The sequence below is a fragment of the Pezoporus flaviventris genome, unplaced genomic scaffold (assembly GCF_033815535.1).
Source record: "Pezoporus flaviventris isolate CSIRO_AGI_PZ_B2104156 unplaced genomic scaffold, CSIRO_AGI_Pfla_v1 ptg000025l, whole genome shotgun sequence".
In the NCBI taxonomy this organism is placed as follows: domain Eukaryota; kingdom Metazoa; phylum Chordata; class Aves; order Psittaciformes; family Psittacidae; genus Pezoporus; species Pezoporus flaviventris.
This window is the reverse complement of record NW_026892573.1, coordinates 9,572,953-9,599,226: the sequence shown is the minus strand read 5'-3', so window position 1 is coordinate 9,599,226 and position 26,274 is coordinate 9,572,953. Positions and strand designations below refer to the sequence as shown.

Genomic DNA, 26,274 nt, shown 5'->3' with positions numbered 1-26,274 from the left:
GATTTTTACTGCCTTTAATAGCAGTTAAAAGCATAACGAAACTCAAAGATGAGCTCTTAAGGTAGTTACAGCAAACACCAAGTCACATTTGTAGGATGCTTCTTAGCACAAATGATCATCCTGGAGAATAAAAAAGTAAGCCCTAGGCAGGAAATGCATGACATAAAAAGTAACCTCTCACAAAAAGCAGCAGGATGTAAAAAGTTCTTGAGCACTGATAATCCAGACTGAGTCCTGACTGCTCAAACACACCATATTTCTTCAAAGAAAGACAACTTTATTTTCCAAGCAGTTCAATTAAAAAAAAAAAAAATAAATTATTCTTTCAGGTTAATAAGGTACATAATATAATTTATAAGTAATAAGTAATAATATCAGGTAATAAGTACATATTATCATTTCATACATCTTGTGGTAGGAAATGGCAACTGGAGTTTCCTAGGGCACCTACAATGGCATGAATCATCTACATTTAGGTAAATGTATCTTATTCTAGATAATAATTTTGCTGTTTGGACTCAGGTATTGGTCTGGTAGCGTTTCTGGAGCTTATTCACCAGGTGCCAACTGAGGCTTGATTTTAGGAGTTAAACTGAGCATGCACTCTACTCTCTGGTGCCTTTTGTGGGATTTAACTGCCCTTGCGACCATCGCAACAGAAATGAGCATGCAACAACTAAGCAGTCTCCACATGTACATCAATGCCTAAAAATGAAATTGATGACCTAAAATGAAGTCTCATTTGATATTAGACATTTATCGCTCAAGGCCAGGCTGGACAAAGCCTTAGGTGGCATGGTTTAGTGGGAGGTGTGCCTGCCAATGGCAGAGGGGTTGGAACTAGATGATTTTAAGGTCCTTTCCAACCCTAACTATTTTATGATTCTATGATTCAAAACCAATACTAATGTATTCATATGTATATACTCACATTGCCCTTAAAAAAAAGGCATGCAAGTTCAGAAGATTTCTTCATACAATTTAAGTTTTGCAAAATGAGGGTTTTTTTTCATATGTCTGATGGTTGCAACCTTTAATGCATGTTCTCACCTTAATGAAGGGCTCCTCAGTTTAATGAATTTCCTGCTAAACCCCTTATTTTTCAGCTGTTATTCTTGTACGGTAGATTTAGAAATGAAAACAAAATGGTATTAGTGCCTCTAACTCAGCAAAACTGAATGTGTGGTATATGCTTATATGTGTGATACGCTATAAAGATGCTTGCTTTGGGGAAATTGCCTGTTAATTCCTTTTTCAGACCACGGGATTGTGTAGATCTGACTCACTTTCACACTCTCAGTGGCTCAGTTCTCCTGTGCCACATCAGTGCTGTCCTGAAGAGGCTCACAGGCAACTCCAGGGTGTAAATAATGCATCATAACAGCAACAGCTTGTGTGATGACAAGAGATTAACATGATTTTGATCCATCTTCAGACATCTGGTAAAAGTGAAAGGCAGTCCCTTTGAGCACTGCTGGTTTATAATTCCAGTCTCCACCTCAAGCATTAGCCTGTGGCCAAATTAGACTAAGCACTTTGACTGGGTCACTGAGCTTGGTCACTGAGCAAACTGCTGGCTTAAATCATAAAAATCACTTTTCTCTTGCCCCATTTATTTATATCACTGTACTTATAGGAGTTACCACCCTAAAAACAGCAGCAGAAGACTGCTCCAGTTCACAGTCTGGTGTTTCAGTAGGAACAGTGTTCCATCTATGATCTGAGATGGGGTGCTGCAATGTGAGTTTATACATGTGAACACATTAGTATTCACTGGGTATTCTTTTCTAGAAAATCCAAGCCGACATTGTGAAAGGACCAGCACTTTGCTTCTCTCTTTAAAATTGGGTATTTATTTGTCATTTATTAAGTGAACTATGCTCAAACGGTTTACCTAAACATTTATGCATTGAATTGGGCTAATTTTTTTCAATCAAATGAAAGCAGTTGAGCAACTCCATCTCTACAAAGAGGTGTCATTCTTTAACTCATGATGCCCTGCTAAGGGTAGTACATGATGATCTTAAAAGTCTTTTCCAACTTAGTTGATTCTATGATTCCATGAACAGAGAGCAGGACCCCAAGACCTCCATACAGGTCCTGCTGACCACAAGCAGAGGAACACGACAGAGATCTATCATTGCCTTAACCCCTCAACAACATTTGCAAAGGTCATTTGTCAAAGCCCCAATATATCGTTCTGTTTCCTTTCATGATGACAAAATTAGATTGCTAAAGAAAAGCAGAGAGCAGCCCCCTTTACAGGTGTATCAGCCTCTCTGTCTGTCTATTTACAGAGGTTACTCCCCATCCTCATTAGCAAAACAGCTCGTCCATTGAATGTAACTTAACTGACAAATGGAGTTGTCCTTGGCAGGGTATCTTCAGTTGAAGAATGATGCCTCTTTGTAGAGATACAGTTGCACAACCACTTTCATTTGATTGAAAAAAAATTATCCTGATTCAATACATAAATGTTTAAGTAAAAACCCTTTGGACATAGTTCACTTACTTAATAAAAAACAAATAAATATCCAATTTTAAAGAGAGCAGAGAGCTGCTGGGCATTTCACAAAGATGGCTTAGGTTTTTGTCCTGGGTTCAGCTGTAGCAGTCATTTTTCTCCTTCTCAGTAGCCGGTGCAGTGCTGTGGTTTTGACTTTCAGCCTGGGAACAGTGCTGATAACACCAATGTTTTTAGTTGCTGCTCAGTGATGTTTAGTCTGACCAAGGACCTTCTGAGTCTCATGCTCTGCCAGGGAGGAGGGGAAGCTGGGAGGAAGCAGAGACAGGACACCTGACCCAAACTGACCAAAGAGGTATTCCATACCACAGCACGTCATGCCCACTATATAAAGTGGGGGCAGTTACCCAGAAGGGGTAGATCACTGTTCGGATCGGGCTGGGTATTGGTTGGTGGGTGGTGAGCAGTTGTATTCTCTCCCCTTGTTATTTCCCTTATCATTATTATTACTGGTGGTAGCAGCACTGGTTTGTGTTATACCTTAGTTACTGGACTGCTCTTATCTCAGCCCGTGGGAGTTACATTCTTTTGATTCTCCTCCCAGTCCCTCCGGGAGTGGGGGGAGGAAGGAGCGGGGAGTGAGCAAGCGGCTGCATGGTTCTGGGTTGCTGGCTGGGCTTAAACCATGACAGTTTTCTAGAAAAGAATACTCAAATCCACTTATAGATAAATTCAAGGCATGGTTATTTTTCCTGCAGCCTTTTTAAATATTGCTTTGGAATGCACACAGAAATGTGTGTGTTTGGTGGGGGTGGAAGGAGGAGGCTCCCTCTTCACAGTATGGGCTATCTCAGCACTATTTGGAGTACCTGTTAGTTTAATGCCTTTTCAGAGACCCTGAAGACATGGAGAAGCACTTCTTGTCTAACACACCCAATAAGGATTAAGCTTTTTTTTAATGGTTTCTTAGCGTTGCTATTTATTTATTCTATCTAGTTACAAGCATGTTACAGGGAGTGGGGGTTTTTCTTGTTTTGGTAAAGCAAAAATTTTCACTCAAATGCTAATCCTGGAATACTCCTGGTTAACACTGCATTTCACAGTGCACAATTCAGCTGTTTCTCAATTGAGTTCTTGCAGTCCCTCCTCTGCATCTGCCTCTTGTCCTCTGCATCCTCCTATAATGCATATTGCAGCAGCTGGCTTATCTTTTCTACCTTCAACATCAACCATTTTTCCCCCCTCACCTTTTGTAAGTCCAGAGCAAATCTCAGTGTTGAACCTCCACCTCTGCTGGCTCTCTGGTCCACTCATTCCTAACTGCATATGTATGTTGCCTGTGGTTCATGCTGCAGCAGTTACTCTGTCATCCTCATAAAAGAGGCTGTACACTGTGTGCTGATCAGCATCCCTTTGAACACCGAACATACTCCTTTGAGAGCAACCACATGTGCTAAGTTAGACTCTCAGTGTCATACCCACTAGCACCCACCACAGCAGAATGTGAAGGACCAGCACTCCCACTGCCAGCATTTCTCCTATCAGCAAACGCGTACAGGGCTCACGGCAGTCCAGCTTTTCTGAGGGCAGAATGCAGCCTGTATATATGTGGTTCTTGAGACAACTCATTTCACAGATTCACGAACAGAAAGCATATCATTGTGGCTTAATCAAATTAAATATTTAAATGAAAGCAATAATTACTTAAATTTGTCTTGAGACTTAGCAAGATTAAGTCTTTGAAACATCATTTTTGGCCTGTATTCTATAATAAGTAAGCCAGTCTCTAATGATTCAGAAAAGACTAGAGGGTTTGGGTTATCACCAACCAAGAGGTATTTATGAAAGACGATGAGCAGGGTGGTTATTAAATGGCCCTCAGACAGTACCTCTTCTTTACAGACAACTTTGCTAACACAGCATCAACCAGGCATTGACATTAAGTAAAAGAAAAATCCTAGCCAAGCATTTAAATTCCCTGCCAATGTATCTGGAAAAGAGATGTTTAGTGACAGTGGAAATCACTACAGCAAATTTCAGCTCTTGTTATAATCTGTTAATTAATGTGTTAACATATGATTGCAGCAGATCAGTGAGACCAGCATTCTTGTCAAGTCTACGCATGCATAACACATGGCCGGCATACTCTGGGTCCAGAAAATATAGTAAAGGCACACGCCTTCACAGTTAATGTAATAAATCTCATGGTCCTTATGTGTACCTGGAAGGAATGCTGTCAGCTGAAATTTTTTACATGGGTTTCCTCACTGATGTCAATGACAGGGTGATCAAATTTATGCAGGTATGACTCACGAGTCATGAGATGGTGAAGGTGGTCTCAGAGACTCTGCCTGATTGCGCGCACAACTATGTTTAAGGTCATAGCTTGTAACTGCCTAAGTGCTGTCTTCAAGGAGCTCAGGCTGGCATGACACCCAGCTTCTTCTTAGTTTGCAGAGAAATAACCTGGAAAGGTCACGCTTTTCTGCACTCTGGGGAGAGCAACGACTGAAACCTGGGAACAAGCAGGCTGTCAGGAGACAAACAGGGACCACAGGAGCAGAACTGCATGCTTGGTGTGGAAGAGCAGCATCAGTATGCACCCACAAGGGGCTAGCCACCCCTTCAAATGAGGGAGCTGCTAAATGGAATACCTAGGAACTACTTCAGGCACAAGATTGATCATGGGCAGTGATGAACCAGACTGTTCCCTGCAACAGTTACTGCTGTGTTTTGTCTAGTCTTTCTCTTACATCCTTTGAGACACTCTTCCATGGGGTTGGGAATCTTAGTTCTGAGACACAATTTTTCTGCTAGTTAACTTTCTGTTAAATTTCTGTTCTCATTGCCCTGTCTCCTTCATGTTCAGTCTTTCAATTATTAGGTGAATAAAAAATTTGCAAGAACTTTTTATACTTCACTGAAAAGAAAATCTAATATCAATAGCACAGAAGGATATTAGAGTTCAAAATAATAAGGTAAAGCTTCTAGAGCATGTTGCACACCCCTTGGGCAACACCATTAGTGGCTGCTGATAATAAAATCACTGGTAGGGGTAGAGATGGGGCTGATATCGGTAAAGATAATTTCTGGTCATATGCCAGATGAAAAGCACTCCAAAATGCCACAGGAATTGGCATAAGGGAGGGTGACCTGGAGCGTCTCTCCTAAACCAATATTTTAAACTTTCAACCTCAATTTATTTGCATATATTTGTAAGAAACATCTCTGAAACAGAAACATAATTCCTTATTCTTGAAGCTTGACAGAAATATCAGTGCAAAAATAAAAGATAATGCAGCAAGTTTGTGGTTAACCCTGGGACACCATTTACATCCACTGTTCTTTGCACTGGGATTGATGCCAGGCTACCAGAAGCCCTGCACACACAGCTAGGGAAAGGATTTCTAACACCAACCATAAGGCTTAGCACACAGGGGCTGGAAATGGGAAGCTCTGTGTGTCAGTGCTTGAGAGTGGGAATTCTCACACCGGTGGAGGGTCAGTCTTGCCTGCTGAGCACTGAGGGTGCTCAGTCTTGCCTGCTCCTTCAGAAGGAGATTCCCCTCTTCCTCAAATGACACATGGTCAGAAAGCACTTATAGAATAAGGTATCAGCAGCTGCATCAATCCTTCTAGCTAAGAAAGAACCAGGATGTGCATTCACACATCAGATCCTGATTATCTACATTGCTTAATCCTTAGGTCACTGCTGGGCTTTTGTTTTCTAGAGACCATTGTACAGGCAGCTTGCCCCATACAGCATGGATATGAATCCGGCTTGGCCACATCGCTGACTCTCATTCAGTGCTTAGTGCAGCCACCAACAGTAAAACCAGTAGCTTCTTTGTGAGAAAGCTGACATAAGGAACAAGTGTTATTTACCAGCTTCCCAAGGATGTAAGTAACCAAAGCCATACTCTCCAGGCTTGGGTTAGAAAGCCATAAACATGCCAGACTTCAAAGACAGCTAATTGCACTCACTGTGATTTGCCTTGATCTGTGTTGCGATGTGATGCCTCTGCCTACCCTGCCAAGATCTCCAGGAATGTTAGCTCCCATATTGCAAGACTATTAAATACCATGTCTTAAATTTATACATACATTCCTTCATTTTCTTTTATAATGTTCTTTTGGAAAAGATTTCCAGCAAGCCTATCTGAAATCCCTTGCCTTAGCACCATACCAGAATGATGCACTATGAATACCCCCACCACACACAACTGGGTTGCTTCTCCAAGCCTGCACTTATGTCCTTTTTTACTTTTATGGACAACACATAGAAGAGTATAATGCGGCTGAGGTGATCTGATGATGACTCACCTAGTTCAAACTGGTTGGAAAGGTTACCACAGGTTTGTCTGACTTCTTCACTGTCCCAGCCAAGAGGATAGAGGGCACAACCAGAGCCAATCAACAAACCTATGGAGAAAAAAGAAAATAGAAGTTTATACAATTGGCTTAAACACAGGCTGCCACTTGCAAGTGTCAAACTGACATTTGGGAATCTCAGAGAAAAAAAAGTACATCTTTTTTTTTTCTCCTAAAACCAGTAGAACGTCATTTGGACTCCTACTGCTGCATTCTGCTATACTGCTTTTACATATGGTCTGTGGCCTGGAGGCAGCTTTGGTGGTTAAGCACCAGAAGCCATCCTCATCTTCTAGAGCTTCTACCTCAGAGCTTTTAGACTTCCCTTCTACTCTGCATAACTACTATATACTCTGTTTGGAAAACTCAGCCAGGGTTAAGTAGAAGATGTGTTAATCACAGCAATTACAAGCTGATTGCTTCTGATTAATTAAAACAACAGTCAACCAGGGTCTATCAGGGTTCTAGCAGGAAAAGTAAACTGACAGTTGTGTTAATCTGTTGTCATCTTCCTTTGGTTTTCGCCCTTTAGAAAGCCAAGGAAGAAAGGTTTCATGTCACACCACAGGCACACACTCCACAAAGTTTTCTGAAACATTTCAGCCAAAACAACCAAGCCGTTTTCCTGTTGCCATGTTTGACTCAACACTCACAACATTTTTTGCTTTCTCGAGCCCTCATGCTACCCCAAGCAGATGTGTTTTGGCTAAGTCCTTCCCTTCACAAGGTCTTGCTGAGAACCACCCGATGGGCCATGATTATTTTGCAGAAGTGGCATTTTTTGTCAAACTGCATTCTCAGCTGTCACTGCAGCAGCTGCCAAAAAGCAGGGTGTTGCTGGCAAAGCTTCTTACACAGGCAGCCTGTGCTACAGCATTTAAATGTACCTCTTTTGTGCCAAATCTTATTTATAAGATTGGAAACAAATCACTATGTAGATAATGGGCTCGTTGCACCTGAGTTACCTGCAGGCTGTAAAGGCAAACAAGTCCTCAGAAAGTTTGGAGTGTGGTTTTGCAGTGTTGCCTTTTACCTGTTATGTAGAGCACAGGACTGGGACAAGGTTTCAAGCCCTACAGCTGTCACTCTGGGCAAGTCCCTTGACTTGACACCACCTCACTTTTCCTCTCTTGACAATGAGAATAAGGACAATGTGCTCCCTGGCAAAGCACTTCTGCTGCCGTGTTCCTAGTGCAGAAAAGCCCTGGGTGTGATGACAGGCACTATGGACATCACACCAGTTGAAGAGGAGTCCTGGGAGTCGTAGGAATGATCCTGACTCAGGGCTTGGAGCTAGCTATGCCAGCTATTTCTACTATGTCCTCAAGATGCCTAAGTTTCTTATATTTCTGATGCTACTGTAAGATACAGATATCACCTTATTATGTCTTTGACTTGCTCAAAGACACACCTGAACAAGGCACTGAAGTCCAGAAACGTATCTCATCTTCTTCCAAAAGACATTTAATGATCTTAGCATCTTAGCTCTTAGCAAAGTACCACAGCAATTCCTTTGCTGGTCCTCTGAGCACATCTGCCCCTGTTTTAGCCAAATCTTCATTCCTTAGATTTTCACCCACTAAGTTCAAATATCTTCTTGCTGCTCAAGTCTACTTTTTCCTTTCTTTGTTGAGCAGTAATTGCCATCTCCTCTCTCCATATCTACAACACATAATGGAAAACAAATCCCTAAGGCAGCCCCCTCTCAGATGGGGTATTCACCCAACATCTGTAAAGGGGGAAAAGCGATAAAGGACTGAGACAAGGAGGCAAAAAAGTACAAAATGTAATCAGTTCTAAGTAATGTTAAGTTTGATGGCTTTGTAATGGAAAATAACTGCGGTGCTTGGAGGTAGTTGACATAGTTTCAGGCCCTAAGGGCCTCAGTACAAAAGATGTGAGAAAAGGACAGGACCTGGGATGGGGAGTATCCCGGACTAGCAGATGTCCAGGATGAGAGCAGTTAAACTAACTGATAAGTAGAAGGCCAGGATGATTGCTATGTCTGTAATGTTAATTAAGCTTGTTGGGAAAAGTAAACGACCCTTAAAGACCACCACATTTTTGTATGCATGCCGGAAACCTTTTGGAAAATGATGTAATATACTCAGTAACCATATAAGGATGACCTGTATAGCAATTCGAAGACACGTTAGGAGGAACTATCCCCCGTGTCTCCCGGCGCCGCAATAAAGAACACCTGCTTGTCAACTTGAAACTCTGTTGGCAAGTTTGTTCCTGGAGTTTTCTCCGAATCAGGACACATGAATGCTAGGTATTTTCAGAACTTTGTCTGACCTGGATATAGCTGCTTCTAACATCCTCGCTAACGGCTTTCATAGTATCATCTGATTTTTTTCCCCCAGGGCCACGGAGACAACACCAGCTGGTAGAATCCATGTAAATAAGAGTCCCTTCTAATTAAATTCTCAGAAAGGATGTATCTCAGACAAGAGAACTTAGGACAAAACTGGGTCTACATTTGTTAAAGACAACTTCAGACTCTGAAAAAAACCTGACTGATTCTCACTTGAATTGTTAAAGCAAGAAGGGCATTGTGAAGTGCTGACAGCACAGGTGATGTGCTTGGGATCAGCAGGACCCAATGGGGCAAGAAGGAACATCACCACTGATGATGAGAATGGCTGGGAAAGGGAGGGAGATCGCCTAGATGCCAGAGAGGACTGTGGCAGCCCCAGGCAGTCCTGATGTGGATCTATTTCCCACACTGGCCATGGTTCCCATGACCTGCCTGGTGCCAGCCCAGGCAGACAACAGCTCAGAAGCCGCTCTGACTAAAAGTGAACTGGACTGCCTGTGCTGGTTTCAATCAACTTGTGTCCTTGAACAGACTCTCTGGAGACCTTGCAAATGCTCAAAGGGCCCCACTGCAAGGGTTAGGGAGATGTCGGGGTAGGAGGGAAGGCAGACTTGCAGCTGCCTGCATTGGACCAGATGAAACAGCAGCCAGCCCTTCCTCACAAGTAGGTCCTGGGAAAGCCTCTTGCCCAGTTCTTCCAGGAGAGCACAACAGCAGCACTGCAGGCAAGTGAAAGGACTATTAGCATAACAATGCTGCCCCTCCAAACCCAGAACAAGCTCTTGCCAATTACTCTCCTCAGGTGGTAATAGTATCTGGTGGCCACTGCATTCACAGAGGACTGTTTATTTAGGTTTTGTTGCAGTAACCAGGTTGTTGTTTGTTTTTTTTTTTTCCCACGAATGCCACTCACAGCACTTTCCACTGCCACCTTCCAAGCAAAGCCCATCCTCTTCCAAACATGGGTACCTGTTCACTCAGTCTGCCTCTGATGCTACACTGAATACAGTGACCGCAAGCCTCGATAACTTATTTCCTTCCTTAGCCAGACCTTTTCATCCCCCCGTCACACCTTCTTTCACATTTCTGCAAATCCATCTCTGTAAGTCCAAAGCCCAGTTTCAGTGAAAATAAATTATCGGGCTCAGTCAAAAATTCATTAACAATGCAATATTCTGTAAAGTTAAATTGCTCCAAAGGAGCAACTGCTTCACTTAAACATAGTGCTTGTCCTTAAAGCCATTCTGCACTGTTCAGCTCACAGCACCCCCAGTGTGCCTCACCATTACCTGTGCCTCCTAGAAATAAATAAACCAAATAAGGGAAATCTAGCATGCTACGTTAGAAAACCTCCCTACCCCAGCAACATCTGGCTCTCCAGTTAGCTATGGGCTTTATCAGTGCTGTTTCGGTTATGGAGTAACAGACATTGAGCATTGCAGCTTTTTTTCTGCTCACAGCCTGCACTGACTCTGATGATGAAATCAAATGGGAAACTGCTACCTAACGCCAGTGCTGATGCCCCATGACCCCAAAGCACCAACAGCAGCATGTTTATGTGTCAAGGACAAGGTATAAAACCACTGGTAAGCTCACATACTTCGTTTAGTGAACACAAAACCTGCCAGAGACCAAAGGTGCAGCCAGGAGAACAAGGTACATTCCCATCTGGGAAAAAGGTTTTGCCACAGGTACCAACTGGACACAAGTCTTAAAGCTGTTGTTTTGATATCTCCTTTGATGGTCACTGGTTTTCAGCTGGTTTTGGATCACCTTCAGATGTTTTCCCTGTAGTGGCACATAAGTGCCTGTTGTTGATTTAGGTCTATTAGCAAACCAGTTGTGTTCCCCAGTACTTCTTGAAGGCAACAAGCAGGCCAAACTCAAAGACTTACCTAGTGTAATGCTTCCACAAGGACTGCTAGCCAGTAAAAAAAAATAACAAGTTTTGGTTTATGCCCTGAGGTAAGTATGAGTGTGTGTGTCTAATGTCCCATTGCTTTCAGCAGGATTCTTCATGATTTTAACACGGCTGATGCTGCCTTGGTCTTCACGGACAGTGAAGTCAGAAACTGGCATTTCAGCTCCCTTATTTTATGCACTAGAAGTGTGGAGTATGCCTCAAAGCCCATGGTGCAAATGGAACCTGGACAAAAGCCCCTCAGCCCCTTCTTTCTCTTCTGATCAATACAACCCCTGTTTGTAAGCAACTGAATGTGTGGATCAGACCCTGCAAAGCAAAAAGACTGCACACTATTACAGCTAATAATTCATATACCAATGTGTTTTATCACAGAGAATGTAGATCCTGCTGAACAGCTGCAACCTCCATTTAAAAATCTAAGCTAAATTCAAGGGCTGCAAACCCAATGGAAATCTTTAAGCTAATTTTGCAGCTTCAGTAAAGAGCAGTTATTTATTGAGCTCTAGAGTCACATCCTGGCCTGCCCAACAGTTATTGTATTTAGCCAGCTACACTACCCAGGACACCATACCCTTATTGACAGCTGCTTGAAACACTTAGGATGCCTGTAACATTTCTTAAGGAAAGTAAGAAAAAACAAAAAAACAACAAACCCAACCACCCTGCTGTAATTGCGATCATCTGTCATCTTTCATTATCCAGTACAGACATTAAAAGAAATAGGGGAAGGAAACATGCAAGTCCATAAACAGCACCCTCACAAAAGGGGCTGTGGCTTCCAGGTGCAAGGGACCCAGGCAGTGGGACATAGCCAGCCAGCAGTAAAGGTGCTGGTGACATTTGGCTGCTGTTTTGGGCTATGTGCCATGCACCAGTGTAGGTGTTGGCACTTCCAGAGACCAGCTCTTCTGGAGCAGTTCTGCATTTGGGATTGAAACAGTCTCCTTGCCCTGATCCATGAAATACGGCTATTGCAAATGCTGAGGCTGACTCGATGTGATGGTGAGGCATGTGGGAGAGAGCCACAAGGCTTATGTAAGGCAGCCAGCATCAGCAGTGCAAAACTGGAATGAAGTGCTTGGCTTTAATACTCAATAGGGTCTCATTTAGCCACTACACTCTTTGTATAGTCCACGCAGAGAGCTGGATACCTTTAAAAAGTGAGTTAAAACCAGCCCGTTTGCTAAGTGAGGAGCTGCCCAGACCTACAAGTTGCAAAACTATGAGTTAGAGGATGGATGCCTCAATAGTAAACTACCCAGAGTAATCCTTGTCCATCCCACAATGCCTTCTCTTTCACCCTTGCTGCAGGTAACATGCGACCATATTTCAGTAACACCTAGTGCTTGCAAGATGATCTTGTCTGTCTGGAGCGGAGCTTGTGATTGAAAATAATTGCATATAACAGGTTCTGCGTATGGTGGATGCAGCAGAGAAGGGACAGTAATTACATTAGCGGCTTGGCACAGATCTAGGGTTCCTCTTTGAAGTGATAAATGATTTGTGGCATGCAGCAATCAGCTTATTCCAAGATGTAAAATATTAACCACTGTTACTATCTCCAAGAATAGCTTGGATATAGGCAAGTCTCAAACAACAAACACAGAAGGATTAATAAGCCAAGAGATATTAACCAAATTTTGCCATGGGCAAAATGACTGCACTCAGAAAGACCAAGACTCATTGGCAAAAGTCAATGCACAAAAAGATAAGCTTGAAAATCCCTGTGGAGGGCAGTCCTCAGACTGCTGAGTTATTGGCCACTGAATATGGGACATTTGACTGATTCCTTATTGCTGTGGCTTTAATGGGAGCCTCCACCCAAAGATCTGATGTGCCTTAAATAACCAACATAGACATCACACCATAAATTAATTGTCTGTAGCTGTCCTGACAGCTCATAGCTAGCAAGTCCTGTTTTACAGACTCAGCTTTTCCTCTCACTTGAGGTCACAGTATGCCCCTGATTGCTATATGGCTCACTCTTGTTTTTGTTGTCAGCCCGTTTGATCATTGCATCCTCAAAAGCCTGTTAAATAAAGCCAAACCTTCCCCAGTGTCCTTCCTTTTCCTTTGAATAGGGTAAACCTAAACAGATTATTCAGATAAATACAATGGGGAAAACCATCAGTTTGGTCAATAAAGAGAGGTAGTGATGGCAGTGAATTAGGCACTTAACTTTGGATTCAGTCTCAGAGTCTTGCTGCTAGAAAATGCATTTTCATTTGAACAAAACCCATGGTGGCTTTCCTTGATTATGGCCTTTTTAGGAGCCTTCTAAATGGGCACTGGAAATTGTATTCCTTTTTTTGTATGTCCTCAGCTCCAGTCAGAGTTATACCCCATGAATGCAGGAAGGAGCCCAGTATCATTGTGAAAACTCAGTTTGTATTTCCATATAGAAAAGTAATAGGAACAGGTCAGACTTCATATATGTACTGCAGAGTGAAAATAAAACCAGAATCAAATGTTGCTTTTTGTACAGTTACGTTTAGTAAGAAAAATCTTCAAACTATCTTCCTCCTCACTTTCCCCCCATCTTCTACTGTTTCCCCTTTAATTTTCTGACCTGACCAAAAAGAAACCTTGCCCTTTTTATTTTTTTTTTTTTTCTAGGCATGTCTAATGAACACTGCTCATCTGACAGATATTCAGACCATCTGGAGAAGCTGACAGACAATAACTTGGAAGTCATCCCTTTCAAGACCATTTTAATGATGATTTTTCTTTTCACATTTTTTCTCTATCAGCCCGTTTGAATCTTCAAGGATGATAGAAAGTTTTCACATTCCCATCTGTCACTTGAAGGTACAATAATCTCCACATGCAAAACAAAACCAATTTTAAATGCAGCACAGACTATGACTTCCACTTCTTGTGATTTAAAAACTCTCCTTGATGTAATGGTCTTAAAGCGTTTACCTGATATCAAAGTGAGCTTACGGTATGAAAGTAAAACTGAACTGGCACAAGAAGTTGTCTGCTGCTTTCAGACATACCTTGGCCAACGAACAATGGGGTTAAAGAAGAATTGGTTAAAAAAAAAGTTGTGAAATACTTCAGAAGACACAGCTTCTGAAGTATGTGTTCAAGAAACTCTCCAGGAGCTTCAACCAAGCAACTGCTGAGTGATAGAAATGGGTCAGAGCAGGTTCAGACAAACTTCAGAGGCTGGGCAAAGCAGCAGGACCCAATGGAGCAAAGACGGGGATGGGGGGACCAGGGCCATGCTGGCTGCAGTCAGCCCGGCTCCCATACCTGTGGAGTCCAGCCTCATTTCAGTGAGCGAGGGACAATGTCTTTATACCGGCAGCTCCCAGATCATCCAGAAGCCTTCCTTCTTTAAGGTCACATTCCTACTGTTTTTTTTAACACCATCACTCTGTTCTTCGGTTCCTCTGTTGTTCTGTTAGAGAAACATTACCATACTGGTCCCTTCACACTGCTGTTAGTACTTGTCCCTCAGGAAACCCAGATAGGCACCTGAGCTGGGATTTTATCAGGCTTAAACATGAGATCAACACTTTGGGCAAAAGTTCTCTGTTGATTTAGTAGTCACTGAACAATTGCCTAGAAAGCAAATGAATGCAATAAGGCACTCCCCCTTGTCTGGGTGTCCAAGCAGAAGTCCTCAGAGGCACACAGATAGAAACTACATTTATGTTGTACCAAATTTCCTCCCACTCCTTCTCACAGGGGTGAGAAGGGGAGACAGCTAGTCAGTTCAGGGCTTTACTCAGGTCAAGTATTTCTGTCATAGATTTTGCTATAGCAGGACGTTAGAGCGAATGTAGACACAAAGCAAAATGAAACATAAGAACAAAAAAACCCCCAGAGAATAAAATGCTACAGCCTTCAGTTTCTTAAATCCTGCCTCCAGTAAAACTTTCATCTTGAGTGTGATGGAAATAGTACTCATGGGATTTCAGACAGTGGCAAAACCCCACCACACTTCCCTTCTGATTCTGATCTCCAGGTTTAATTCAATACATTTGGCTTTGCTTAGCTCCCCTCCACCTGACTGTCAAGCCCCATCCCTCAAATGAGACTTTTTCTGTTATTTTGCGTTACTCCACACCATGAGCACTCACTGTCTGGCAGCTGCTCTGCTCGGAACCTCGTCAAACAGCCACAGTAAAGAGCTGCCACCTGCCTGCTACCACTTCCCAGAGAAAGTAGGAAAGTAGGGCTAGTGGCAGAGGAAGCCTAAAAAAGGCATTACAAATGCCTGCCAGCATCCAGCACAGCAAAATGCTATGTCATGGGAGAGTCACAGCTCTTTCTCCCTGACTGCAGGCACAGGGCAATGGAGGGTGCAGATGGGAGTCTTCTGACTGATGAAACATCACTTTGCTTTGATCTTCATTTGATCAAAGGTAGTGTGCTCATTACTACAGAGGTGCTTCAGGCTCAGAGGGGGAAATCTCCCCACCCAGAGATGCTACACTGCTACCCTAAAAGCTAATGGCTTTGCTCTGTTTGGTCCTGGGCATTTTTAAAGCAATTCTGAAAGCTGCAGGAAATGGGGCTGAGGGCTGAGAGAAACCCAAAAGAAACACTGAACTAGTAAGAGTGGAGAAATCACAGAGCTGCCACTAAATGGAAAGTGACTTAATAAGAGCCATTTGGTAAAAGGACAAGTGACAGGACCATGGCAGGTGCTGTGAGGAAAGGAAAGGTTCAGCACCAATTTCAAAGCCCTGCAAAAATAGGTGTTGGTGCAAGGGACTGCAGCTCCCAAAATTCAAACCCCTCAGAAACATTGAAAGTACTTCTTTTAACAAGATTTTATAAAGCAGCAGTAAACAGGCTTGACAGTCTGTGAAGGCTGGCACTAGATATTAAGAAATCCAAGAGTTTAATCCTATTCTATGTACACAGTAGGAGGAGTAATATGATGTTTGAGAACTAGTTGAATTACAGTGTGTAGCTGGGTATTTCACTGAAAACTCCTTTATTACTATTTATTATACAGCACCTTTCACATGCAGGGACATCAAGAGAAAGAGGTACCTGCTTGTGCAATTTATATCTTATTGGTTATGGTTAAGGGAGGCTAAGGCTGGCCAGAGTCAAGGTGGTGTTTATCTGGAGGATGTACCAATTGATTAAAGAATGAATATTCACTGAAGCAGAGGCTCCAGGATAATTCCCTTACCACCAGATTACATAGTCCCTCTAACATTTTAGTTCTCTCAGCCAGTGATGACACAAGTATTTGGCACAAAGTACAGCACCCTTCAAACAGAAGCTCCTGAGAGACCAAGGTTCAAATCAGGCCAAAAAGAAAAAAAAAAAGGCTTTCACCACAGCTATTTCTCCCAGGCATGAGTGTCGGGTGCAGACAGTTGGATATGAGAGATTCCAGCATCACTGGGTTTTCTCCTTTGGGTCTCCTGCAATACATACCTGTTGTGTGCCCATGGACGAGGCAAGTCGGGAAGTATGGAGATCGTGAATCCTCCAGTGTTCAGATACAAAGCACAGCACTAAGCAGTCTGGATAAGCCCACACCTGGCTGCTTTTGTTTGCCTAAGGGGATATTTGGAGGCATGAAAGTAATTATTGTAGTCATGATTCAGGGTTGGTGCTGCTTGAAGCACAAGGTTAGACTATATGACCTCTCAACATCCCTTCCAACATGAAAGACTTCATGAATCTCTTTTCCATCATTCAGGAACCTCAGCTGAGGGCAGCTACAGCTCAAGTCACATGCATGCACATAGGACTACTTGCATTTCAGCTGGGTAGCCCACCTGGAGACCAGGTCCTGTTCCAGAACAGCATGGGTCTTCTTTTCTAGGTGCTCAGATGGCACAGGACATAACATACCTATGGAGATGCCTCTGTAGCAGCAACTGAATTGAGACCCTTGCCAGTAGAATTAATGGAGTCCAGAAGATATTTTTCTCACCCTGAAGAATACAGACACACAGGTCTATGACTAGGACACATCTAAGTTCACCTAACTCTAAGATAGCTAAGACATTCATATGAGACTAGCAGACATGGCACATTGCCAGTAGGGAAAGACAAATGTTCCTGGGCTAGCAGCTGGAGGTGGGATAGCTAAGAGCATCTCAAATGGCACTGGACACTTGTAGGTCAGTGACTGAACTGTGCTCCACTGGCAGTATTGATTTAGAGTGGAATTTAGCCCCCCAAACATGTCACCTTCTGTCAGGTTAAGTGCTGTTCATTATCCTGCTTGGCCTCTCCAGAGCAATGCAAGATTCCTGTAAGTCCTCTGTCATACTTGCCAGCCCATACAGAGGTCTTGATGACCTCTAACAGTGTAAAGCATCTAGATTCAGGCTAATGAGTTTCACCCTAGATATGTATTGATCTTAATATGAACTTAGAAACCTACCTCAAGGGGCAATTTCTGTATTGTAAACACCTTTAAAAAGTATATGAATCTGTAGTTGAATCAGCCAAAGCTACCTACACTTTGTTTTATCCCTCATCTTCTATCCTTCTGCCCTCATTCTGCCCTTAACATGCAAGTGTCTCAACTCCTGTAATGAAGTCTACCTTCCTTTATGGGAAATGGCCTGAATGTTAGGGAAGAAAAGAAGATGAAAGAAAAAATTATCTTGCTCCTGAGTGCAAGCCTGTATGCTCTACCTTAAAAAGAAATTATCTGTATGCTGCTTTAAAATGGCTTCGGTCTGCCTCAGTTGCTACCACAGAGCTAGATGCCTCAGGACTAGCTTTGTGAGTCTCTGTGTCATTCCTCCCAGAGTTTGTCACACAACAAAATGATTGACATCACTTGATCTGAAAGGGATGTGACATGGTCCAGTTAAAGGCAGACTGAATCTGCAGAGTGGAACTGAAATGCTTGAAGAATTCCACAGAACATGGTGGAGTTTGACTGTCAGCTCATTTTTGTTTGGCAAGCCATGATCACTGCTACTACAGTGTACGCTTTATGAGAAAAAAAAAAAAAAAAAGAAAAAGAAAAAAGCCTAAGCGTTATCACATGCCATCAGACTTCTTTATGTGACAACCCATCTGTGTGCTCACCCCATCGTTTTGTGGCTCAGAATCAAATGCTTGACAGTTCAAAGAGTCTAGAGCAGCATATGGCATATGACATGGTGTATTTAAATAGAAATCACTCTATTAGAAACACAAGGGCACCTACTATAATTAATAAAAGATAGTTCAATAACTAGCTTCCCAAAATACCTAATTCGCATAGTAGTCATAGTAGATAAGGCATATTCCTTTCTGTTAATACGAATTTCAATAGCAACTGAAGACCGGACAAAACTAGCCAGAGCTTTTGCAGAAGCTCTATATTCAAAGCATTTCCCAGTATGTGAACTTATCTCACGAAGGACTATGAGGGGCGAATGAAGGAGATAAATCCTATGTTGGTGAAGATGCCTAAGCAGACAAATGGATAAATGGATAGGCATTGCCATATCTTTTCAACACAAACTGGGCAGAGCATGGTTGTTATAAGCATTAATGAAAACTCTGCAGCAGCCCGACTCCTGAGACTCCTGAGCACCACTCCAGTCATTTTGCCTCAAGATTGTCCCAGCCTTTGGAAATATTCAGACATGGATTAAATACCAAGGAATTGCTTTTCTATGTCTATCAGTTCACTGAACTGTGAAAAACAGTAGTTTATAAATGCTGGATAAAGCAACAAAATTATCCATCCAACTCCTTCACTTTGATAACATATCCCCAAAGTGACAGGGGAATGGGAAGTGATGCAAAGCGTATATCCTGTGGGGAATACTACACCTCAGGCTTTTGCCATTTATTTATTTCTTTTAGTTTGTTTTATGTCAGTTGAGCTGTCCAAGGACTGATGCAAGACCAGCCACTGCCTATCTCAGTACAACTTCAGCCATACTCAAAGTTCCAAAGTAACATTTTCAGTACATGGTCTGCAGACCCTCTGGCAAATCAAGGAGTACTTCCAAGCAAATTCATACACGCTACTAGACAATCTATAACTTGAAAAAAAAGATTGAAAAGGTGTGCATTTCTACTGAAGAGTCTGCAATACTCCTCAAATCAAAGAAGTTTGGAAACCACTTCTCTACATAGGGAATATGGCGAGATAAACTGCTATAACGCTGTAAATGTCAGTGGCAGTCACCAAAGCTGAGAATCACTTTCCCCTTTAACCTATTCTTACTGGTGCTTCCCAGGTTTAAGCCTCCCTCTACTCTGCTGAAATATACACACCAGCTTTATTGATACACCGGCCTACAGCCATCAAACACATCTTCCTCTCTACAGTTTAGAGCTCTCTGATAGGTGAGTCATAGACAGCTAAGTGTTATGAAATAAATGGGAACTAGTAAAGGAGAAGTCAGTTTAATGTATAGTTTGCTGCTGTAGCTGCATCACTTTTTAGCAGCTTTTAAAATGCCCTCCACCTTCACAAGGGTCTTTGCAGATCATACAGCTAAGCACACAAATTAATCTATGCATGGATAAAGTATATTCAGTGGAGTTTGCTTTTGTGCTGAATTACAGTATAAAATCAAAAGAAATGGAGTAAAATCTAAGCAATAATAGACTCCATGTGGAACTGATTCTTTGTATGGCTTCCTCAAGCTGAAAAACAACTATTACCCTATTCTCAGCTACTTTGTTTTCAGTAAGAAAGATGGTAAGGTTCAGCACAGCTCCAGTGTGAACAATGTGACCCTCAGAATACTGTTTCTATGCTGTCAGACTGTCTGTGTTTCGTTTTGCATGATTTTTACATGCTCTAAAGTTTGTTTTCTGTGACATACCCAAGAAAAGGATACTTTTTATAAAAAAAAATTAAAAAATGGAACTTTCTGTGCTTTCTATCCAAAGACATTCCAACTCACTGACCCAATTTGCAGAGGAAAAAGCACTCTATCAAGTTAATTTCCCTCAAATAGGTCCCACTTTTCAGTTTGCCACAAAATGTGATAAATCATAATATTGGATTGGAGCTGCAGTTTGTTACAAATACATTGCACATCTGCCGCTCAGAAAATTTTGGCACTGCTGCTTATCCTCTCCAGAGAAAATCCATATGGACAACCTTACCAACACGTCAAACAGACTTAACCCTTACTGGTAATGAAAACCAGTGTGTAGAGGGTATGCTTCTCCCATGATGAGCTCATGAGCCCACCTATGAACTCATTTTGAAATCTTCTTCTCCCCACCCATCTGTGAGTTAACCCAAGGCAATGAAGGGATGTCTCAGCACTGTCCAGCTCTTTATATTGAGAGTCTTTTGCTTCCCATAATTTATTAAATTCTTTTATTCAGAGAGCATACTTAAAACACAAAAAAAAACATTTTGGAAACAGGTTGGAAGGGACATCAAGAATGTATCTTATCCATCCTTCAGCCTCAAAGTGAGGATAAGCTGTACCTGTACCTTCCAATAAAATCATTTGAGCTGTCTTAAAAATCCTCTCACAATGGAGATCACACCAGCTTTTAAGACAGTGCATTCTTCTGGCTCTGTGTCTCAAACAGGAGCATTTCATATTGTCTAACATGTATCTTCCCTTAAGTTCACTCCTTAAATCCTGGACTTTGCTAAACCACTACCAGGGCTCCAAGACAGCATTTTATTTTCTCCCCTCCTTTGAGTATTTTTCTCTCCAATGGATTAACCACTCCCAATTTATTCAGTTTTTCCTGACAGAATTGGCCATTTCATGCAGCCTTCTCTTTCCAGAGGATTTCTGTGGCTGCTGGTTTTGACAATGTGTTGGAATTTTTCCTTTAAAATAGAAAAAAAAAAACAACAAAACATGGCAATGAATGAATCAAACTCATTTTCAATGGAGAGAAACCAAAAGGAGGGTTAAATCAAGTTAAATGAAGACCTTGGAGGTGATGGCAATGCTAACAGAGGTTTCTAGAGTGCAGGCTGACCCAAGCTACCTACAGAGGCTGCTCTTAGTTCATGCAGTTTGCTCCTGCTTTTTGTAGTTTTCACACAACTCTACATACAAAATGCTGTTTTACTCATGCATTTCAAAGCATTTTCACTTTATGGCTTTGGGCAGTGGCTGGTGGACAGGGGCTGGTGGAGATATTCAAGGCTAAACGGAATGTGACTCTGAGCAATGTGAAGATGTCCCTGCTCATTGCAGGATTGGACTAGATGACCTTTGAAGGTCCCTTCCAGCTCAAACTATTATATGATTCTATGGTGCAACTAGGGCACCATAAAGGCTATGGGATACATTTTTAGACTTGTGAAAGTATTACCTTTAACATACAAAAGGATGCTTGACCTTTCAGGCCCAGTCTTGCAACCTTACATTCAAAGAGATCTAATGGGGGGCAACTGGCCCATGTGAAATCAACCAGTTTTGCCACTAATTTCAGTGAAGCCAGAGCTCTAGCCACAGCCTTCAGGTTGCTATTTTCACGGGTAGTTTCCACTGCTGGAAATAGTTTAGAACCAAGCATATTGTGACATGAGAGAAACTCTCCTTCCTTGGCCTTCTAAAACTAGAATAATACCTAGTAACTGCTTTAAGGGAAGGGCTATTCCCTTCTTCCTGGATCTGAAAGACTCTCCCTTGTCTAACTCCAGGGGCACCTCCACTGTTGCACAAATTATATCCAGAAGCATCAGAAAAGCCCCACAACTAAGTCAGAAACATGGAGACCCCTTTTCTCCTGACTTTTCTGAAACGTAAATGTTCATTTTAAAATGATACCATCATAGCTTCCAGGCCCAGCTGTTCATCCTCTTTTTCTTTGTATTTTACTGTCACCAAGTCCTTGTTCTCAATTATGGGAATAATAATTAGATTCAGGAAGGAAACGGGGATGGGGGGTGGGGGGGAAGGTGGGAGCCATTCATATCCCCTGAGAAGAAGAGATAAAAGTTTAATTTCTGTAAGCTGATGTGCCAGTGGTGGATAGTGGGGAACTGGGATTCCTTCTTAACTGCATGGGCGAGTTCAGTAAAGTTTATGAATAAAATACTTTAGATAAACTCCATTTATGATTATTTGTACAAGTATCTTGGCAACTGCTTACTTAGCATCTTGAACACATCAGGAATTTTAAAGAGGAGGACTGAAATCTTCCCTCAAACCGTAAAAACTTCGCTAGAAGTGGGTCTGGGAAGCACTGAGGGGTTTTTCTTTTTCTGCCTCTCCTTTTTCTTCCTCTAACTAAAAAAAAATTTCTAATATCCTTGGCATAACTACTATAATGAAGCATAATTTATTTGATCCTCACACAGACCCCTCAGGATTACTTCTTGTAGATAGCCAATTATAAACTCTCACATACTTTATAGCCCTCATTATGTGTGACAGAGGCACACTAATAAATAATGCAAAACCCCTTTTATACCCAGTTACCTTGTGAGAATACAGGGGTTTGGTGTGGAGGGAAAAAGCAAATTGCATTCTTATTTCCAAATGGACTGAAAAACTTTCCAGCTTCAGCTTGCTTCTTTGGGACATTCTTTTTTTCCCAGACTGGACTCCCATGGCTTGATTCATTACTAGATAAAAATCAAGTTCAAACAGAAGTGGACCATGACACACAAACTGTCACTGCCCTGTCACTTCCTTGTGACATCCTGTCAGCTGCAGACAAGAAAGGAGTTATGGAAGCAGAACAGCCAGGTTGAATACAAATGAATTGATATTCAGTTGTAGGCTTTTCATGGTAATGAAGCAGAAAGGGCCAAGGCCCAAAAAGCATGTTTCACCCTGCCTGCCCTGCCCTGCCTTTCTGCTGCAACTTCCAGATACCACCAGTGCTCAGGTCAAGGCTCTGACTGTCCCTCAGCTGGCAGGACTCAAAGAGTAGAGTGAGGAGCTTAGGAAAGATGTGGGGTCAAATATACACATTTAAGGTCCTGGTGAACTGCTGCAGTTTTGTCTTTAATTGACATGAGGCTGCTTTTTGAAGCAAAAAAGCTGCAACTATAATGACTGAGAAATGTTATCAAGATCACTACAGAGACCTGGGGAGTCACAAAGGCTATATCTGTCCTCACCAGGGAATTCTGTGTAACTAGTACGTTATTCATACTGTCCCTTGAAGTTTTCTTTTCCCTATATGAAGAAGAGGGGATAATAGTTCCAAAAGGCTCAGGCATTTCTTGCCACAGTGTGGTGTTTGAAGACCTTTAGGGGCAGAGTGGGGAGGGAGGAAAGTGTTCACACGAGTTTTGCAACCTGCATCAAGAGTAAAATGAACAATGGGCTGAATCATATAATTTTATTGTTGGACTTGGGCTTGACTCAAACTCATTCAAATTTCTTTTCTTCTATCCTTCTGTTTAACAGGGAAGAGGAACACTTTCAAAAATCAAACCAACAAGCAAACAAACCAGCCCAACTTTTTCAAGGGCAGAGCCCACCACAGCCCTTGCTCCAGGAGTGGGAACAGCTATTTTCACAGCCTATGATATGGTCTGTAGAAGCCTGAACGTAAAACTCTTGGCACCAAAACTAAGCATTATCCACCAAATGACACATCTCTTCAGCTAGTGTCTAGATGTCCACAGCTAATTACACAGTCTGAGATTCCAGCAGACATCTGGGTCTACAGCATCTTCCAATATCCCCATGTGTCTTAACGCAGATACGGAATGAGTGCATATAGAGAAGGAAGAAGAAAGAGTGGCTGTGTAACACAGATACCTTAGATACAGTTATGTTAAAGCCCTGCCACTGAGTCCCTCAAGATTATGCAATTAAATCAGCAGCTCTACACAGCTGGTTGTGGGGATGGCAGCAGACAAAAGAAACAGAGACATTTGCCTTTGTGTGCAGCTACAAAGAAATTATCTGACATTTTAACTACAGGGTTTGACTAATGTACACTAGAGCACTCACCTACAATTAGCCATTTAACCTAGCAGATCACGCTGTGATCTGAAGAGGCTGAGATACGTTTAAGTGTTCCTCTTGCAGAAGCCATACAACTGGCCAGAGCATGTGATAAGCAGGTACAATCCAACAGGCTGACAAATCCAGCCTTTACAGGAATGAACAAAAGCAACAGTATCTATCTTTTTCATTTTGTACACTCCTCCACTTACGATAACCTCAGTGGCTACCTACCTCAGTTAGGAATAACACACCCGTGGGAAAACATGCAAAGCTGTTAAAGATATGATCCTCTACCTCACAGTTTATGAATGCATTTTTTGTTTGCTTTAAATAAGTGAAATAAGCATAAATTAAATATGAGATCATTTTTGCACTTTGCAGGCAGCAACAACAAACCTGATAGAGTGAACATCTGCTGTTCTTGGTTAAAATATCACTGAAAATCAGCTTTTACATAAAAAGTAATCAAGACAAGGTTTTGGTGTCTACAGTCTGGGTCTGATTCTGGTCCCTGAAAAGCATGTTAGCGGTGCCAGGGTAACTTCAGCAGGGTCAGCAACACGAACCAGAATAATGCTATCAAAAAAGAAAAGAATTGTGCCACTGTACCCTGCAGCAGGTCACTGTGTTCCAGGCCTCTAACAGACTCAGCAGAGCTGCACAGATTTAAGATGGAAAAGGACAATTTGCACCCAGTTCCCCCCTCCCCAGGGGCAGTTCATTCCCTGAGGTAGTCTGCTGTGCTTTGCTTTAATCTGTGCTGAACATCATGGTATGTCCAAAGTTCCAAAGTTCTCTAAGTAATAAAGGCTTATGGCTTTCCTGGAGCAATTGTTCCACAGCCAAATGGTTCGCTCTGGTTTGACTGCAGGGGTGCAATTAAATGGAGGCTTTTCGTCCTGTTTCACCAGGAACACTTAAGAGGTCTCCTAGAACAATTTTTTAAATATACCTATAGGGGTAGTCAGACACGGTATACATTTCCCGGCATGCCTTCTTGCCCGCTTCTTGCCCCTTCCTACGTGCAATTTCAGGCTCACGTGAACCAGTTGAGAGAGTAGCATAGGCAAATAAATAAATAAATCACTGGTTTCTACAGGTTTATTATCCTGTTGGCATTAACTCTCCAAATGGGCATACTGACGGATAACGTAAGTGCCATGCCAAGGGCAAAGGGCCACCTCCTCCCAAGTAGCCAGCAAATCAGGTTGGGCAAATACTCAAACCTTGGTTCAGGTCAGTTTGTTTTGAGCCCTCCATGCAATGATCCAAACATGTCAGGAGTCCAGCCTAGATACATCAAGGGAATAAGAGGTGTCCAAAGAGCGGTCTGGCACCTGACCAAGTCCTGGAAAGGTGGGCAGAACCAAAGGGACCTGCAGTGCTGCCCATGGCTGAGAGCGGCTGTGGCGCAATCAGATTAAGTGGGGCTGAGGAAAAAGGCTTGGAGACAACTGCATAGAAATGAGAGAAAGAGCAATGCAAACGTGACATTGAGGGATATTCCAAGACACATGAAATAGGATCAGGTTGAAAGCTGAAGGAGCAAAAACTTTCAATACGAGAATAGCTTCTATATTAAAGGCAGTTAAAAGGCCAAGGAGGAAAAGATTGTGATAGAAGCCATAAACTTGGATTACTTGCATCAATAAGAGAGAATAAACTGTTGTGTAATATGAAGGGGCCCTGCAGTCAAAAGCAGTTGGAGCTGGAAAGAGGTTTCTTAAGAGATAATCCCTTCTCAGTTCCCTGATATACAGCCTTGCTACTGTACTTCTCGCGTTCATTCGTTACAATAATCTGCCTACCTGCCTAATAAGCATCATTCCATCTGTCACTGGAAAGGAGTACATGACTGGCAATAAAAAGCTTGGATGCAATTCAGCAATCCAAAACACCATGGCTCCAATTTATTCATTCATTTAGTTTTCAGTGGTGCGATGACACTGGCCACAATAGTATCGCATAAGGCTGGTTTAAGTATCCAGGAGAGCTCAGGGAGCGGAAAATTCAATTCCCATTGCCATGGTGAGCAATGTATAGCACTGAAGAGAACTTAACTCCCAGGGTAAGAAGGGTGGTCTCCCTGCAATACTCCTTTTGAGCTCACAAAGAGCATTATCGAAACCCTGAACTCATTACTCTGACTGGGGGTGAAGATCCCTCCGAATCTCATTTGGGTGGAAGATCCTCCCAGCAAGTGGCAGTACTGAAAATATGCTGCTGCCAATCATCAAACAGATTTACTGCATCTCACATCAAAAAAGACCCCTGCAAAGCTGCGCAAGGGCAGTATTTTCTACTTATGGACTGTCACAAGATGAGCCTTCTGAGGACTCCTCTGTCACTACCT

The 26,274-nt window shown here is 42.3% G+C and overlaps 1 protein-coding gene across 2 annotated transcripts in view; it reads right to left on the bottom strand.

Moving 5' to 3' along the window:
- The window catches only part of LHFPL6 (LHFPL tetraspan subfamily member 6), a 140,076-nt gene that overhangs the window by 8,393 nt on the left and 105,409 nt on the right, over positions 1 to 26,274 (bottom strand). The window contains exon 3 of one of the 2 annotated variants that reach the window (XM_061457446.1): positions 6,788 to 6,886. The exons of the other annotated variant lie outside the window; for it this stretch is intronic. Within the exon in view, the coding sequence (XP_061313430.1) occupies positions 6,788 to 6,886 (99 nt within the window). The remainder of the gene's footprint in view (positions 1 to 6,787; positions 6,887 to 26,274) is intronic. 2 annotated transcript variants of the gene reach the window in all.